General features: G+C 34.6%; 3 protein-coding genes across 5 annotated transcripts; 1 reads left to right on the top strand and 2 right to left on the bottom strand.

The window, feature by feature from the left end:
- Positions 1-506: 506 nt before the first annotated feature.
- On the top strand, positions 507-1,986 carry LOC103492695 (uncharacterized). Its single transcript, XM_017045606.2, has 3 exons — positions 507-536; positions 620-698; positions 1,379-1,986. The coding sequence occupies exons 1-3, from the start codon at positions 507-509 to the stop codon at positions 1,984-1,986; spliced, it is 717 nt and encodes a 238-aa protein (XP_016901095.2).
- Positions 1,987-2,039: 53 nt separating this feature from the next.
- On the bottom strand, positions 2,040-5,810 carry LOC103492696 (isoamylase 2, chloroplastic). Of its 2 annotated transcripts, none has more exons than XM_051086798.1 (2): positions 5,580-5,810; positions 2,040-4,974 (listed from the first exon to the last, which is right to left on the bottom strand). In XM_051086798.1, the coding sequence occupies exon 2, from the start codon at positions 4,866-4,868 to the stop codon at positions 2,211-2,213; it is 2,658 nt and encodes an 885-aa protein (XP_050942755.1). In that variant the 5' UTR covers positions 4,869-4,974; positions 5,580-5,810; the 3' UTR covers positions 2,040-2,210. The 2 variants fall into 2 exon arrangements, with proteins under 2 accessions (XP_050942755.1, XP_008451396.1); XM_008453174.3 differs by having other exon boundaries at positions 2,040-4,903.
- A 768-nt stretch (positions 5,811-6,578) lies between these two features.
- On the bottom strand, positions 6,579-16,093 carry LOC103492693 (CSC1-like protein At4g02900). 2 transcript variants are annotated; one of them, XM_051086785.1, is made up of 13 exons: positions 15,921-16,093; positions 13,767-14,103; positions 13,446-13,595; positions 12,812-12,947; positions 12,466-12,567; positions 12,122-12,241; positions 11,945-12,025; positions 10,973-11,313; positions 10,418-10,663; positions 9,606-9,930; positions 8,950-9,183; positions 7,278-7,455; positions 6,579-6,771 (listed from the first exon to the last, which is right to left on the bottom strand). In XM_051086785.1, exons 2-13 carry the CDS (start codon positions 14,075-14,077, stop codon positions 6,758-6,760), a joined length of 2,238 nt encoding a protein of 745 aa, XP_050942742.1. In that variant the 5' UTR covers positions 14,078-14,103; positions 15,921-16,093; the 3' UTR covers positions 6,579-6,757. The 2 variants fall into 2 exon arrangements, with proteins under 2 accessions (XP_050942742.1, XP_016901038.1); XM_017045549.2 differs by lacking the exon at positions 6,579-6,771 and having other exon boundaries at positions 7,089-7,455.
- Positions 16,094-16,488: the final 395 nt, after the last annotated feature.

The following is a 16,488-nucleotide window of genomic DNA, read 5'->3' as shown; positions in this document are numbered from 1 at the left end:
GTGTTTTAAAACAATTTTAAACATGACAAAAGTGATTTTAACCAATTTTAATATCAGAATAAAACTATATATAGTATGTTTTTTACCAAAAAGTAAGATATTCGAATTTCCATCTTTTGAAACTAAAAAGAAGTCTTATTATAACCTTTCTTTTGTATCGTATTTGACATGTCATCAGATGATATATTATTTTACTTCGAGATCATTTTTCAATTTAAACCAAACCCTATTTTGAAATATAGTATTAAAATAATAATACCAATAAATTTTTTAATTAAAAATAATTTTTCTAATCAGCTAAAATAAATTTTTTACCATAAATTCTCATACTCTACCTCAAATATGGTAAGCACAAAAAAATAAAAGCACTTCCTATTAGGAATTTTCAACCTCAGAGAATTACTATAGTAAAAATTTCCATAGAAAATCTCTCATTACAATGTCTTTGCTGTTTGAATAAATCTTGTGTGTGGGAAAGTTTATTTTGAAGCTCTTAATCAGTCCCAATGGCGGATGATGAAACACCATCTTCTTCGGTAAGCACTTTTCAGTTATCTGTTTTCTTAATTCTTCACCCACCCACCTTCTCTTTTATATATATTTCTTCTTCAATTTGCAGATTTGTACCATAAAAATGGATATCAACTGCTGTCAAAAGTGCCCTTTAAAGCTAGAAAGGAAGCTCCTCAAATCAACTGGTATGTTTCAAAAAGGGAAAAAATATTATTTTTGTCCTAGATTTTGAGTTTACTTCTTTCACACTTGAAGTTTTGAATTCGATTTTTATTTGGTTGCTAGATTTCCGAATGCTATAGTTTAACCCGAGTTATGAGTTTTAACCATGTATTTTATTATTTAAGTAAAGAGTAGAAATGTAGCATTTTAAAGCATGAGATTACAAAGATAACATTTTAAAATTATCAAATAGAAACTAAACTCAACATTCTAGAATAAAAATATAACAAATTTTGAAAGCTACAAATCAATGAAAACTAAACTCAAAAAGGACTTTTTTTTTTTTGTCAAGTTGCAAACTTGATCCTATGGTTTGGAGAAAGTTGGTATTTAGTATATATGATTTCTAAAGTTAGAATTTAGTGCTTATAATTTGATAAAACCTTATCAATAGTCCCTATGGTTTGATAAAATACTCTTAATTAATCCCCACAATCGAGACCATATAAAACTGCGTTTAAAATCTAATTATAAACCACAAGTACTTTCTTCTTGGATCAAGTTTACAAGTTATCCTTTCTTTGTTCCCTTTTTAATAAACGAATTATTAAAATCGTTCTCTTTCACCACAATATAAAACTTGCATTTACCCTGCAGTTGTATTGAGTTTTTTCCCCCTTGCTGTGTGAATTTACTGTGGTAGGTGTGGAATCCGTTGCCATAAACCCACACAAAGGGCTGGTAACAGTAATAGGCGACATTGACCCAATTGTGCTCTTACAAAAATTACAAGCAATGGGCAAAGAAACCAAGCTCTGGTTCTTTCAAAAGGAACCTGACCGCGACGACTGTTCGAAGAGTGCTTCAAAGATAGAACATGACAGCATTGAATCTGATAGTTACGATGAAGATGACAACAAACAGTTTGGTTGGCATTCACAACATAAGTGTGTAACAGAAACAATGGAAATGAAGGAAGCTACGTCTTCTGATGTTCATTCGTGTTCGTATTCACAGAGCTTGCCGCCTATGTCTTCTAATGTCCATGCATATCCGTATTCTCGGAGCTTGCTGCCTGCTAAGTCTTCTAATGTTCATGCATACTCGTATTCTCGGAGTTTGCCTCGATTTGGATACCAAACTGGGTGGCCATATCAGCAATCAGTTCCTGGCCATACATTCACACCTCACAGTTACCACTTACAACCACATCCGCAGCCACCTACTTATCATTATTTTCAGAATCGATCTCCCCCTCGAGATAATCCTATGGTGCATTATACTGACTACAGAGACAATTATAGGTTCTAGTTAAGTTCAAATGACATTATACTACAGTTTTCTTCTCTCTTGCAAAACAAATGTCAGTCTAATGAAAGAAAATCTTTTGATGGAAGAAACTTATGAAAATACATATATTTGGCTACAAGGAGTTGCCTTATGAATCATCCTTATTTGGGCACATTTGCTGTTTTATGTGTCTTATTATTCTACTTGGCTTGAGATTCTCTATTAGTTACAATATGTGCAGGATTTCAAGCATTGGCACTTTTAGCCTCAAAAAGTGCACAACTGTGAGCTTGCATTTCGTAAGTAACAGATCCTGTCATTGGCACCAGCTCACCATCGGATGAAAAAAACCCGGGAAAAGGGAGAGCTGTGTCAACCACCCTAAACCAGGATGTACCTTCTGATGGTTCGGGTAAAGCAACACTTTCAGATTGGTCAGATGCATTGAATGCCATGAATATGTCGCTTCGAGTCTTGGGATTCTCAGTGATTGATTCATTTTCCTCTTTATCAGCCCTCAGCATCACAGCCAGGAATTTGCAAGAAGCATCTTCCCATTGTGGTGGTGATTGGTTATTATCAAACCAGTCTATGTTCTCTCCCTTCAGAAAGTTTCTGCTCTGGAAAAGGTCAAAACGCCTTGATCTAAATGAACTCAAAAATGCGATGAATTGTGTGGTTTGAGTACCGAAATCCGTTTTTAGTAAATCCCAATTGAATGACCTCCTATCATTAAATGCCACAGATCCCCCTGAAGATTGGCCGCACTCGTCTCCCATGTTAAGAACAGGAACACCAAGTGAAACAAACAACACGAATATAAAATTACGAATTTGTTTGAGTCGTTTCTCTAGAACTTTAAGAGTATTCGTTGGTCCTTCTTCCCCACAGTTCCAACTCAACTCTGAAGCTAAATTGCTGTTGCTAAAGCTCACAAGGTCGACAAGAGGAAGACCAACGTTTCTAGCAATGAAATTGAAAGAGAATGCAGGGCCTCGACCATCTGAGAATACATCTCCACTGCCACAAAGCCGGGTTGCAAGGCTACTAATAAGACCTTCTCCTCTGAAAAAATCTCTTATATCACTACAGAACTTTGAATTCACCTCTGCCCATCTCTTCCAATGAGGGAAACGAGTTTCCTTTGATACCAACTCCTGTGGATCCCAGAAGTCTGCAACTAGTTTAGTTTTTGATAAAATCGGATCAAAAGCAATCGCTTCTACAAAAGGAGGCCGAGACAACAATTCTCCATGATGTCCTTGCAGCAAAAATGAAGCATTTACGAAACAAAAACCATCTACATGAAACTCAGTCACCCAATATCGAAGACTGTCCAAAAGTAATTGCTGCACTATGGGATAATTGCAGTTCAGAGCACTTCTTTCTTCCAAATTTGCGACCCTATTGGCAAAATAGTAAGATGAGTCATCAATGCCTTGCAGTGCTCCATCCACGGAAGTGTGAGTATAAACAACTTCCACGATGACCTCTACTCCATTGGCATGCAGTTCTTTAACCATTTCCTTCATGGAGTTTATAGCAGAAATTGAAGCCCCAGAAGGACCATAATTGTTTGTCGGTGAAAAGAAGTGAAAGGGAAAATATGGTCCTTCTTTCTCATCAAATTGAAAGATTGGCTCTAGTAGAACTGCATTCACACCCAAGTTTTTAAGATGCAACAACTTCTTGGTCAAGCCAGAAAATGTACCGGCAATATCTGCCGGAAGCTGACTTGATTTGTCAATGGTAAAGCGCTTCACGTTTAACCGATAAACAAACAGTTTTTCCATTGGCAAGTTAGGACGGACTTCGCCATCCCAATCAAAAGCGGGAACTATGGATATTTGCCCAAGAAATTTTAAAGGAAATCCAAGTCCCTGATCACGGGATTTAGGAATAGATGGTGCAAGGATCTTAGCATATGGATCCACGACAATCCGACTTACTTCAAGTCCATCTTGATTTTCATGAGACTTCAACCCCTTGCATTGATAACCATAGCTTACAAAATTTGAGGCACCTTCAAATGAGGCATGCCAAATATTACCTGATCGGTTAATATATGGATCTAAATCTAGCTCTAATAGAGGTTTTTCTGATGTGCTATCATTGTACAGACATAAAACTACACTTTCTGCAGTGCTTGAGAAAATGGAAAAATTTATAGAACCGTCACCAGAAATGGAAAGACCCAACGGACTCGGATAACCTCGACCAAACCCAACAGGTACAGAAAAGCTAGTCTTCCTATGACTTCTAATTTCAGAGCTGCCTGAATCAACACCCATTGGAAATTTCAACACAAAAGAAAGGTAGAAAGGAGTGTGCTTAGCATCAAACTCCAATTCAACAGAAAATTTTCCTTCAGAAGTTTTTACAAAAGGGGTTTCAGTGGCTCCAGTTGTCCCATCTGGGGGTGAACTCTGAAAGTTGGAAGTTACAGGAGCCGAATCAGATCTATAAACCCTCCAACTAAGCAGTAGTGTTTCATCAGTGCTCACTAGTTGCATGGAAGAAATTTCAATATTGACTGTAAAAGCAGACCCTGTCTTTCCAACAAAAACATTCACCAAATCCCCAAACTCTGTTCTAAATAGATAGGTTGCAACCTTTCTTTGTTCCTTACTTTTACCACCAATACCCAATCTCTGTCCACTTTTCCCAACCAAAATTCCCGATGTAACATATGCTTTACTAAGGTTGCGGTGCGAAGATTTCACAGCACCTACTTTACTTTCTCCATGAGCTAGCATTCTAGCCTCATCCATTTTTCCAGACTGATACTTTGTCTTTTGTCCATATGTAAGGTGATCACTTACAGCAAGTTTTAATGATTCAGTAACTCCACAATTATGTACACAGAAGGGCTGTATGACAAGTGAAGACAGGAAAGTTGCCATCTATAACTGCAAAACCATCTAAACCTGAAATTGTTCTGTGCCAAGCAAGAGTAAACCATCAATTTCGTTTCCCGAAAACAGCACAGCTCCTAGACTAAATACACCACTGTCCATCAAATAAACATAGAGAATCTAAGGATACATGTAAAATATTAAATACATTTTAATCTAACCAATCCTCTTTACTAAGGTCATACCACTATCTCATTTTCTCCTCAACCAATGCTATCAGTTCATGATATTAAATTTCCATCTAACACGTCGACATTTGCATTGACATTTTCACATTTTCCATTATATCGTGAAAAACTTCATGAAATATAAAAGACAAGCATCAAAATGTAAGAATGTTAATATAACATAAATGATAAACATTTTAACTTGTTTAAAGAGTATAAAGTGTTTATTTACTGATTCGAATAATTTATTTAAATTTGTTTTCTTTTTCCAGAAATATCCATGACATCGTCATTCATAGATATTATCATTAAAATTGTCGCAAAACTAAGATCTCAACATCTCCATCTACATTGATACTTTAAGCATTAATCAAGATATACATCGAATATAGCCTAATCAACCCATTTTTGCGAATCAAAAGCTCAGGACATTAGGAAAGAGTAAGCAGAAATCAAAATTGAGCAAAACCCAGATGGAAAAAAGCTTCAAAACATTGAGAAATAAACTCAGAATTGGAGAATTTGAACTTACAAGTCTTTGATTCTGCTGGGTGTGATGAAGAACATAAAATAATAGAAATTGGAGACGAAGGAGAGACGAATATGGGCTTGTTGTTTATGGTAACAATAATAATAATTGAAATCAAAGGCACCGCAAATGAAAGGTAAGGCAATGGAGAGGGACAGGAGCGAAGGAGAGTGAGTTTCTGTAACTCAGCTTCGTCTTCTTGTGAGGAACCCACCAGCATTCCATTTTCCATCGTCCCTTCAATTCTTTTTAAGGTATTATTATTATTATTATTATTATTATCAGTATTTGTCGTTTTCAATTTTTTAACTAAAAGAGTTCTTTTTCTTTTCAGATTTTTTTTTCCAAGTTCAACCATTGTGAGCTGTGATCCAAACTTAGGGGAAAGTTCACAATTTATGAAAAACTTTGATGGATTGTACAGAATAAATGAATATATAATTTAATGACGTATGAAATTACAAATGGAAATGAAAATCTTTTATTGCTATGAAAGTATATTTTTGAAGATGTGTCAACTTAATAAAAATAGTATAAAAAGTATTTTGTTATGGTAGTATGAAAAAACTTTCTTCATTTGTTGTAGACTCTATTATTTCTTAGATATTGTCTTTTTACCACTAGGTCAATCTATGATGGTTGTGTTTTAGACTCATTTTAAATAACTAGTTATTTATATCATTCTTTTGTAAGGTTATGGTTTTGTAGCATTTAGATACATGAGTTATCAAACTGGGGATTTTAACCTGAACATTTAGATTTATGAATTTTCATATTTAAAACTTGAGGTTTTATTTTTCTTTGTTCCAGTAGGTTTTGGTAGAGATTCGTTATTAATATTTTTGTACTAAAGTGGCTAAATATATTATATCCATATGTTTTAAGTGGCTTACTAGATAAAAACCGTTGTTAATTATAATTGCCGTTAAAATTATAGTCAAAATTATTATAAATCAGATACTTTTAATTTTCCTTTTTGCTCTCTCTCTCACCCTTACAAAACAACATAATCACTGGTCGTCTTTCTTCAATTTTGATTGTATGAAAATCACATTTAGAAGTAAAATATAATGTTACATTCATTTTAGGAGTGATTTTGAAATTCTTGAAATGATAATGTGAAGTTGTTTACTATATCGATATGACCTCTATCTTAGAGGTTGGAGGTTCAATCTGCCACTCTATTGTTGGTGTACTGAAAAGAAAAAGGAAATAATTTTAATAATATGAAAATTACATTTAAAAATATAAAATTACACCTTAAATTGATTTTTAGTGATTAAAATGTATTTAAAAGTACATTTCACTAATCGATAAAAATGATTATATCCATTCTAAAACATACTATAACATTCATTTTAAACGATACTAAAATCTTGTTAGGCTCAAATCTCGCAGGCAAAGAGGAAAAGCATATTGAACCTCTAAGAAGAAGCATCACACAAATTGATCCAAAACACAAAGCAATGCAAAAAGGAGAAGCAAATGTACATTTTGAGTAGACACAATACATGATTTAAAACTTTCTATATGATTAGTGCAATTTCATGATTTCTAATGTTTGACCAAAGTCAGGCTACATACATCCAAAGAGCTCTAAAATGATATTTTTCAGTTAAATATCATGAATATGCATGTGTATATATTAGCAACCTGCATAAGCATCTGTCTCAGAGTTGTCTTCAGAAGGAAGTTTACTACCTCTGTGAGAGGTTCTCTTTGTAGGAACCAAAGTATTGTTTTCTTCATCATCAATCAATAATGTTTGTTCTATTGAGCTGCTCTTGAAAACTGGGTGTACATAAGCATCCTTTAAATAGGCTTTCAAGTCTAAATTTGGTTCTGTGGCCTTCTCCAATGTGTCCTTCACCATTGCATCCTGCCAACAGTAATCAAATTTATGGATTTCACTCTATCATGATAACGAATATGTATATCTAATATACTCCTAAAAGAGATTGCCTACTACTCCTTGCAGAGGATCGAACCTCAAACCTTAAGATTGATGCATTATAATGACATTTTTTTTTCTAGGATGATTTATTAAGGAAAAATACTTGTATGCATCTTAGACAACACTTATCTTTCTGTATTCTACCAAATTGTTCGATCATAACTTGTTATCTGACAATTTTTTTTGAAATATTTTAATATTTTTTATGTGAGTGGTGAGAAGGATCGCACTACTATAAGTGCAACATGTTGGGTGCACCTTTTGTTAAAATAAGTGTCTTTTTGATAATGTAGTGTAAGGTTTTGGGTGTCTACTGTCTAGTTCCCTAACATGTTGCTAATAATACTTTTTCTTGGCTTCATTTTGGGATTTTAAGAAACAACATACTAATAAATGACAAAAATTCAAAACTCAAAACAAAGATAGTGTATATAATTTTTTTAGAAGAAATATATACTATAAGGGAATAATCAATCGTGGTTTCCTTTCTCTCCACTTTGGGAGGAAGACATAAGAGAAAGAAACTGAAAATAGAGAACAAGAAATGACACCAAAATCTCTGACTATGCAATAATAAATATGGCCACTGTGGGTTCATATTGACCATGATGGTACGAGTACTGATTAAATAGGGGAAGGTTCACTGTTGCAAAAAATAAAATAAAAATAGTGATGTGGCCTAAGAATGACAAAAAATGAGAAATCTCCAAGTGCTAAATACATGATAGGGACTCCCTATTTTATAAGGGATTAATATACAAACAAGGGTAACACAGATTAATCAAGGAATTAGCCTAAATTACCTAATCCTACCTCCAATTTGGCTTGAGAAAAAAACAAAGAGAGAGATATCAGTTTGAGAAAATGTGTGAAATGAAATTTTTTTCAGAAAAACTTTGTATGAGAGTTTGGACTAATTAGTGGGAAAAAGAAGGTTTGTTATGGTATATGAAAGATAAAGCCATAGTGTGGTTTATGTAGGAAGTGGTTTTATAATCCCTTTAAAAGCAAGCATATTTTGTCAGGGTAAAAGGCACTCGCAACATAATATATTCTGTGAGAGTACTGACAGGTATAGAGGCATATCAAGAAAATTAGGAAGAGCTTAGTGGTAATTAAATGGGGGAGAATTAATCATAAATAGAGGGAGTTTGAATATTTGGAGGGATAGGATCATTTTGGTGAATTCGTCCATTGTGAAACTTAGGAGGGAGATAAGCCTCTCTACTTATAAATTAGGTTAAATGCAAAATTGGTGCCGATCTAAATGCCACTCTGTCCTTCCTAATATTCCCAATATACCCCTATTAGTACTCTTCCACACTATTTGAGTTTCCTTATTGCATACCAATGGAAAAGCAAGGTGGTCTCGCACAAAGATTGAGAACAGAATTAAAAGTGTTGTTAGTATTGACTAACCTGTAGAGGAAACTTGACAAAGGCAGATTCAAAACGCCCCTTGCAGAATTTGTGAACCCATATTGTCAAAATAGGCAATGCAACAAGAAATAGTGATGACTTCTCAGCCTCTCTCATGCTGAACAATCCCATCAGAAGAAGCTGGGCTAAAATTAAACCTATAATCACTCGGCGATGAACATGCGGCCAAAAGGCTGCACCGCTCTCATACTTCTGGTTGTATACATTAATAATCTAAAGAATATAAGCATCATAAGCACCATCAAACAGTAAAAATCCCTGAGAGATTATAGAGAAAATTTTGTAGTTCGCTCAAACTGTATTCTGAGTTCAAAAGTTATCAGGAGAGCAGTCACAACTTTTTACATATGTTTGTTCATTAATTCGTTTGTAAAACACTACTTAATTTCTTGTCATGAGTCATGACAAACATAATATGGTTGAGTAATTTGAACACGCTACCCTTCATGCATCTATAAAGTTCTTTAAAGTGAGTTTTCCTGAACTTTAAAGCCAAAAAGGAGTTAAAAACCATATGCTAAATCCCAAGAAATGTCGTGAAGCAATGTTAATTGACAAGATATAAAGTCTAATATTTCTGCTCTAGTTGACAATAAAAAACAAGAATATGATAGGCAACAATTCAGCAGACTCACCTGATGACGATAAACCAGGTAGGAGAAAGAAAAGAAGACAATGATGAAAGGGAGCAGTATGGGTGTGACAACAGAATACACAAACCCCAGCAAGATATAAAGCTGTATTCTAGGTTCAGATACGGGAAAGTCCAAGCAACCAGGATCCATTGCCTGATCCCTATCTTGGTCTGTCTTGACTAAAAATGTATTCTTCAGGTGGAATATGATCAGTGGAACCAACCTAAGAATCTCTGCAGCAATTCCAGCCCAACCATCAACCATTATATAAGTAATGAAAAATGTAGCTTTCATTGGAATGGAGTCGCCAACAGTTTTTGTGAACCTGAAAAACAGAATGAAACGATACATCATATTGGAGTATCCCCATGGTATAAGAAGTATGAAAAAATATATTCGCTTATCATCGTTCCAAGTTGGGACCATGTCTCATACTTGACAATAAGAGTATAAGAAAAGGCCCAGATCTTCAAAGTGCAACAACTGAACGAGCTTACCAATGTATTTATATCCCCTTCTGTCTTCTGTCCAGATATTAATTTAGATGTCTAGAAAGAATATTCAATTTGAAAATAAACAAATAAGAATATAAAGTCCAACAAATACTCAGCAATCTGGATAGCCAGAAAATGCAAAATTCTAGATATCATAACTTTGAGTAGGCTCAATTTAAATGGTCTTATTGAATGACATTATACTTGATTCTAAATTTTCTGTCTTCTTGACCAATTACCAAAAAAACGTGTTTCCCTATAACACAGAATATTTTGTGGATTACTAACATACTTTCCCTAGAATAAAAAAGAACATACTCTGTTGAGGGCTCGTTAAGGAATTTCTGAAGCTGCTGAAGTGCTGTTCCTGTGATAACACTTCCAAAGAACACGTTGACCAGAATGAACATATGATACTTCTCAGCTGATCTCCTATCTAACGCTGAGAGGGATGTAAAACCTTCAATTTGCGACATGGTCATGAGAATTCTTGGGAGAAGAATTAGGAAAATCTTTAAAGCAATTCCTGGAAGAAATCCTTGGATGACAGACTTTATAACCTTCCTGCAACAAATGTTTCCAGTGTTTGAAACTGTAACTGTTAGGCCATAACTGCCACCACAATAGGATATCTACCTGTTGCACGAAGTTTAAGAGAAGGTAATAAATTGACATATCGTTTTATATGCATGTTAAAGCCTATAGCCCATCGTAAACAATGGGGAACTTCCTGGCCTGGGTTATTATAAATTGCAGTTGCATTTTTTTTACTCTGAGAAGCTTGAGTACTGAATAGTATTAAGAATTAGGCATATTAAACGGAACAAAAAAACTTAATATTGTTAGAACGTAATAAAGGTAGAAGGAACTTACTTCTCAATAATGGGCTTCAAGAATGGAAAGACCTTCTCAATGCCCTCTATGTTCGCCAAGGATTGAACAAAAGTTATGGGTACCATAAAGCAAAAGGTGAGAAAAAATAAAGCAACTGCCATGATCAATTTTCGTATTGCAAGTTTTACATATGGAATAGCAAGATTCTCCCAATAGATATCACGTGGTTCAGGAGCCCATTCTGTCAACCAAATTGTAGGGTTACTGGACTGCTGTGTTTGAGCACATACTGCTGCTGCCCATCGTGTCTTAAATGACACAAATGCTGCAGGAATTAGGGAATTGGGATCGCTTAAAACCTTCTCTCTTTCTACATCTTCCTGTACCGAAATAACACCTTAGACAACAACAAATTGAGTTATAAAAAAAAAATTCGAATTCAAAGATGCAAAAAAATATGGCATCAATATTTTCTTAAAATTGGTACCACGTGTGGATATTACTCAAGCAAAGACAGGTTATTGATTACCCGAGACTTGAAAATAAGTGCTTATGCAGGAAAAACAACGATTGAAGAAACATAAAGTTAAGCTACATCAGCTTTTCCTTTTTGCTTATGGGAATGGAGACGGGATGCTAAATAGACTGTATGAAGCTTTTTCAAGATAAGTAGGTGTTCAGACTACTATCAGTCTGTATTCACGTTTCCTTTCTCTTATTACATGTGTGCGTTGTGTACAGTCTTTTCCTTGACTAACAAGTGTTGGTCATTGCCAAAATATGTTCCTCCTTATAAGAAAGGGCAAGTACAAGAAAATGGACCTATAAACCAAACACTAGCATTTTTGGCTACAGTCTGAGGAAGGAAGAAAAGGTAACAACAAAAACATGGCAACAAAGGAAGTTTTGATGTGTTCAAAACTAAGTTATAACGAAACCAGTTATCAGATGAGGAATTGAAAGAAAGCTCGTTAAAATGTGATGAAAAAAGTAATCTATTTGTTTACTCACTTCTGTACTTATCTTTTCCACCTCAGTAGTATAATAGTCAATTGCATCCACCGTGCTTCCCCAAAGTCCCCAGAAACCTGTCTATGAATGCAATTCAATTCTTACAGGTTATTGAATGTCTCGATGAAAAAATTCAGAAAGGCAAGAGACTTAAGTTTCTCGTGTAAAGAAAAATACCTTTGTAGTGGGCCTTTGTGAAGGATTTCTCTCATACTTGTTCTCATAGTATACGAGCCAATTCTGTAGACCCTTTTTCTTTTCAACCAGCTTCGCAAGATGGTTTGCGTTATAAACAAGCTACAGTAAAGAATAAATAAATAAACAAACAAAGTTGCTTTGCCACTTGAAACCTCGGATGAGAGACAATCATATTTCTTAGATCCAGACACGACCACCCATCTAATATGACTAATATAGTTCTTTCTACATTGGTATTGCAACATCATAAAATTATTTCCTTTGCAACATAAAAAATTGATTGGAAATTTACATTCTATTTATCTCGGTAAAAGTTTTCAAACCTGATGTGTCAGATAGCGATCAGGGTGATTTACACAAAAGAAATGCTCAATGTGCTCACTGATCGACTCATCAGGATCTAGAGGAACATTCCTCAGAAGGACCTGTAAAGGAGCTTGAAACTAAGTTATCAACAATAAAAGTAATCAAATTACTATTTAAAAACAAACATAATAATTTTAAATGAGTTGAAATTTGAAACTGATAGTTTTAAAGGCTAGAAACAGTCATAATTCCCTTTGCCTTTCTTGTATAAACCTTCTGGTTTGGAGGTCCAACACCTCTCGTGGTATAACGTTGAGAAAAAAGGACATAACAAATATAGAAAAGCTTATAATCTGAACTCACTGAAAACTGATCTGGACGTCGTTTTTGAGATGCTAAAAACCGTAGCCTCATGGAAGCTATAATCTTGTACTCCTTGTACAGAATGTAATACGTCCAAAATGAGAAGACATAAAACATGACTATGTGCGCCCAAAATCTGGAAGAGAACGTTGTGTAAGAGTGAGAAAACTTACACCAAGGACTTCATTCAACGATTTATAAATACACTTCAAAAAACTGCAACTACAAAATATTAATTTAGCATCACAAAGATACTGCCAATACTATGACAAAGAACTACTATAAGCTAGAGTTTAAAACTGAAAATAAATTCAAGGAACTTACTCTATAGGAGATGGAAAATCAATTTTCTCAATGGATTTTTAATTTAAAATAACGGGTAAGGTTCTCGGTTGTTCCATAACAAAAAATGACAGTTTTGTCTTCAGGACAAATAAAATTTTCGATTTGTCTTAAAGTTGATGTAAAGAATTCAAGAAAAGTGATTATGGGGATTAATAACGATACTTGGGACTATTCACAGTTATTCTTACAACTTAGCTCATTTAGCACTTCAGAAAATGATGATTTTTCTCTTGCAGCAACGGAAAAAGGGAAGTGGAAACATATATGTCACAGAAAAGAAGAGGAAAACCTTTTTGATGCAGGAGGAATGTTGGATAATGAGAGCTTGTCAATATCACTGTATGCCAAGCCTTTTTCATGTTCCAAAGTTTCTCCAGTCCAATTGACAGGCACCAGAACAGCAAAAGCTAGAAAAGTTATGGGAACAAATATCTTCAAGCTGCATATATGTTTTGCGAAATTCATTATCCTTCCACAATGTGAAATGTGATATATAACATGCAGTTACAAACTAGATCGCATATAAGATCCTGAAATGATCTATAAATAAATATCAGAATATACTTAAACTTTATAGTCTACTTAATGCACAGACTGCAATTCTACTCACCCAAGAAGATAAATTCGAACAAACACAGCAGAATCAAGCCCCGCATGTTCGACGAGCTCAGGTTCTGGCATTTTCAATGCTGCAGGCATCCAATTGAGAAACCTAATATACATATTGAAGTCCAAGTTGACAACATCGTGCACATGTCCCGAACGTCTTGGACTGCCCCTTATTCCCTTAAGATACCATTTGGGAAAGTACACTCGATCATTGATTGGTTGAAGCCGTAATAGTGCAAATGCCACCAGAAATGCCAGTGCGGAGAGAAGGTTGATTGTTGCAGAAACACCAATGTCTTGAAGATTGGCCATTATTTATCCCCTTGATCGTTGATCTCCTGATTGTTTTTACCAGAAAAACATGACAAGATTTAGTTTGATAGTTCTGATGCTAGTTTATAAAATTATTCAGAGTGGAGAAACAAAATGTCGTGCAATGTACAGTTCAAAGACATCCTGTCCCATCAGTTGTTTCTAATTCAGCAAACCAGATTAAAAATTGCCCTACACCCTAAACCAAGTTCCAGTGATTTTTTAGTTTTACACACATCTCCACGCCTTTTAATCTCAGATAATAAAGAATACGCAGGAAAAAAGATATCATAAACATCATTTCAAGTTTGTTATCACAAGAATGATGGTGAGAAGTAGTGGTCAGTTCAATTGACACAAGCCCAAATGGGGAAAGAAAATTAGTTCCAAGTTCTAATGGTCTTTCAACAAGAAAAAGGAAAAAATAACAGCTCCTAGAAAAAGAGAGAAAAATTAGGATTTACATATCCCAGCACATTCAAGTCTACATTTCACTACTAGAGCCTAACAAAACAGTCCCTCCATACATTTTGTCTTCTCATCCAGCACTTTTACGTCTTCTCCCATCCAACCTCCATGCAACTAAGCAGCAGTATTCCAATCCTTCCAAACATCTTTTCAGGCAAAAAAAAACGACAATATTTGGGTAAAATGAACAGGAAAAAGAGAAAAAAAATTAAGATTTACAAATCCCAGTATATTCACGTCTGCATTTCAATTCCAGAACCTAAACAAACAACCACTGGCGGATCTAGCATAGGCCCAGGGGGGCTCGAGCCCCCCCTCAACTTTATTGCTATTATATAATATATATAAAGAAAGCTACTTAATTTCAATATTTACTTTTAGCTTAGTGGTTACTATGATTGTTAGTCCCCCTTCCACCCAGGTTCAAATCTTACCTATGTAATTTATTTTTCATATTTTTCTTCCAGCCCCCGTCAATATATTTTCTAGATCCGCCACTGGAAACAACAATATCTGTCTTCTCATCCAACTTCCATTCAATTAAACAGGAATATTCCAATCCTTTCAGGCATTTTCTAGGGAAAAAAAAAGAAATATTTGGCTAAAACAAATGCGAAAATGAGAAAATAAATTTAGGATTTACATAACATTCAACATTCACTTCTACATTTCAGTACTAAGAACCTAACCAAACAACGGTATCAGTCTTCTCATCCAACTTTCATGTACAACAGCAATATTCCAATCCCTCCAAGCATTTTCTCGGGGAACGGAAATATTTGGCAAAAATGAATGCAAAAAAAATTTAGAATTTACATAGCCCTGCACATTCAATTCCTACATTTTAATTCTAAGAACCTTAACCATAATAGTATCGGTCTTCTCATCCAACTTTCATGCAATTAAACAGCAGTATTTCAATCCTTCCAAAAAATTTCTCGGGAAACAAACTGAAATATATGGCTAAAACGAGACTGAGAAAAGAAAATAAGGATTTGCATAGCCTGCACAATCACGACTACATTTCAATACTAGAACCTTAACGAAACAACAGTATCAGTCTTCTCATCCAACCTCCATGCAATTAACAGCAAAATCCCAATCCTTCCATACATTTTCTCGGTAAACAAACAGAAATATTTGGCTAAACCAAATGCGAAAATTAGAAAAAGAAATTTACACATCCCCACACATTCACGTCCACATTTCAACACTGAGAACCAAACCAAACAACACTATCGGTCTTCTCGTCCAACTTTCATAAAATTAAACATCGATATTCCAGTCCTTCCAAACATTTTCTCAAGAAAAAAACGAAAAAAAAATTGGCTAAAACGAATACAAAAACAGGAAGAAAAAAATGCCGAAAACAAACCTTCCAGCGTTGAAGTAGAATATTAATTGATATTCTGAAGGAGCTCGATCAATTCGGGGGGGAGCTACGAAGAATCAAAACGATGAAATTGAGGAATTGTTTTTTGGGACAGAAATCAGCTCGAAATCCGAAGAGCGGTTATAATGGCTTCAAATCAACAGCTCGGAATCGGATCAGAGTGCGTCCGCATGAAATCGTTAAGCTCGCGCTATTTATATTATAACCGTTATGGACGTGACTAATGTATATTGATTCGAATTGCCTATATTACCATTTTGCCCTTATTCGCACTTTATTATTGTTATTATTATTTCCATTTCTATATGAACTTTATTATTTTTTTCTATTTTAGTGATTGTATTTCTACGATTGATTGCTTGATAATCAATGTGATAATAAAATTTCTAATCAAATCAATGATAACCGATTATGAATTATGTTTTACTAAAAATGTAGATTGTAAATGATGATTTATTTTAGGAAAAAGATATTCTTTTTGGGTTTTTTAGGTTTGTTGTCGATGTATCATAAACTTTTGAAGCTTTCAAAATTATCCTTAAAGTAAAAA

Source organism: Cucumis melo, chromosome 1, assembly GCF_025177605.1.
Source record: "Cucumis melo cultivar AY chromosome 1, USDA_Cmelo_AY_1.0, whole genome shotgun sequence".
Classification (NCBI taxonomy): domain Eukaryota; kingdom Viridiplantae; phylum Streptophyta; class Magnoliopsida; order Cucurbitales; family Cucurbitaceae; genus Cucumis; species Cucumis melo.
Note: the sequence above shows the minus strand (reverse complement) of the source record. Positions and strands in the feature narration are given on the sequence as shown.

Coding starts and splice junctions, on each gene's coding strand:
- LOC103492695 (XM_017045606.2), top strand. CDS start 507: ATGGCGGATGATGAAACACCATCTTCTTCG. Junction 537..619: donor ATGAAACACCATCTTCTTCG/GTAAGCACTTTT, acceptor TTCAATTTGCAG/ATTTGTACCATAAAAATGGA. Junction 699..1,378: donor GAAGCTCCTCAAATCAACTG/GTATGTTTCAAA, acceptor TTACTGTGGTAG/GTGTGGAATCCGTTGCCATA.
- LOC103492696 (XM_051086798.1), bottom strand. CDS start 4,868: ATGGCAACTTTCCTGTCTTCACTTGTCATACAGCCCTTCTGTGTACAT.
- LOC103492693 (XM_017045549.2), bottom strand. CDS start 14,077: ATGGCCAATCTTCAAGACATTGGTGTTTCTGCAACAATCAACCTTCTC. Junction 12,948..13,445: donor ATTCCTCCTGCATCAAAAAG/GTTTTCCTCTTC, acceptor GTTCTCTTCCAG/ATTTTGGGCGCACATAGTCA. Junction 12,026..12,121: donor CACAAAGGCCCACTACAAAG/GTATTTTTCTTT, acceptor TTGCATTCATAG/ACAGGTTTCTGGGGACTTTG.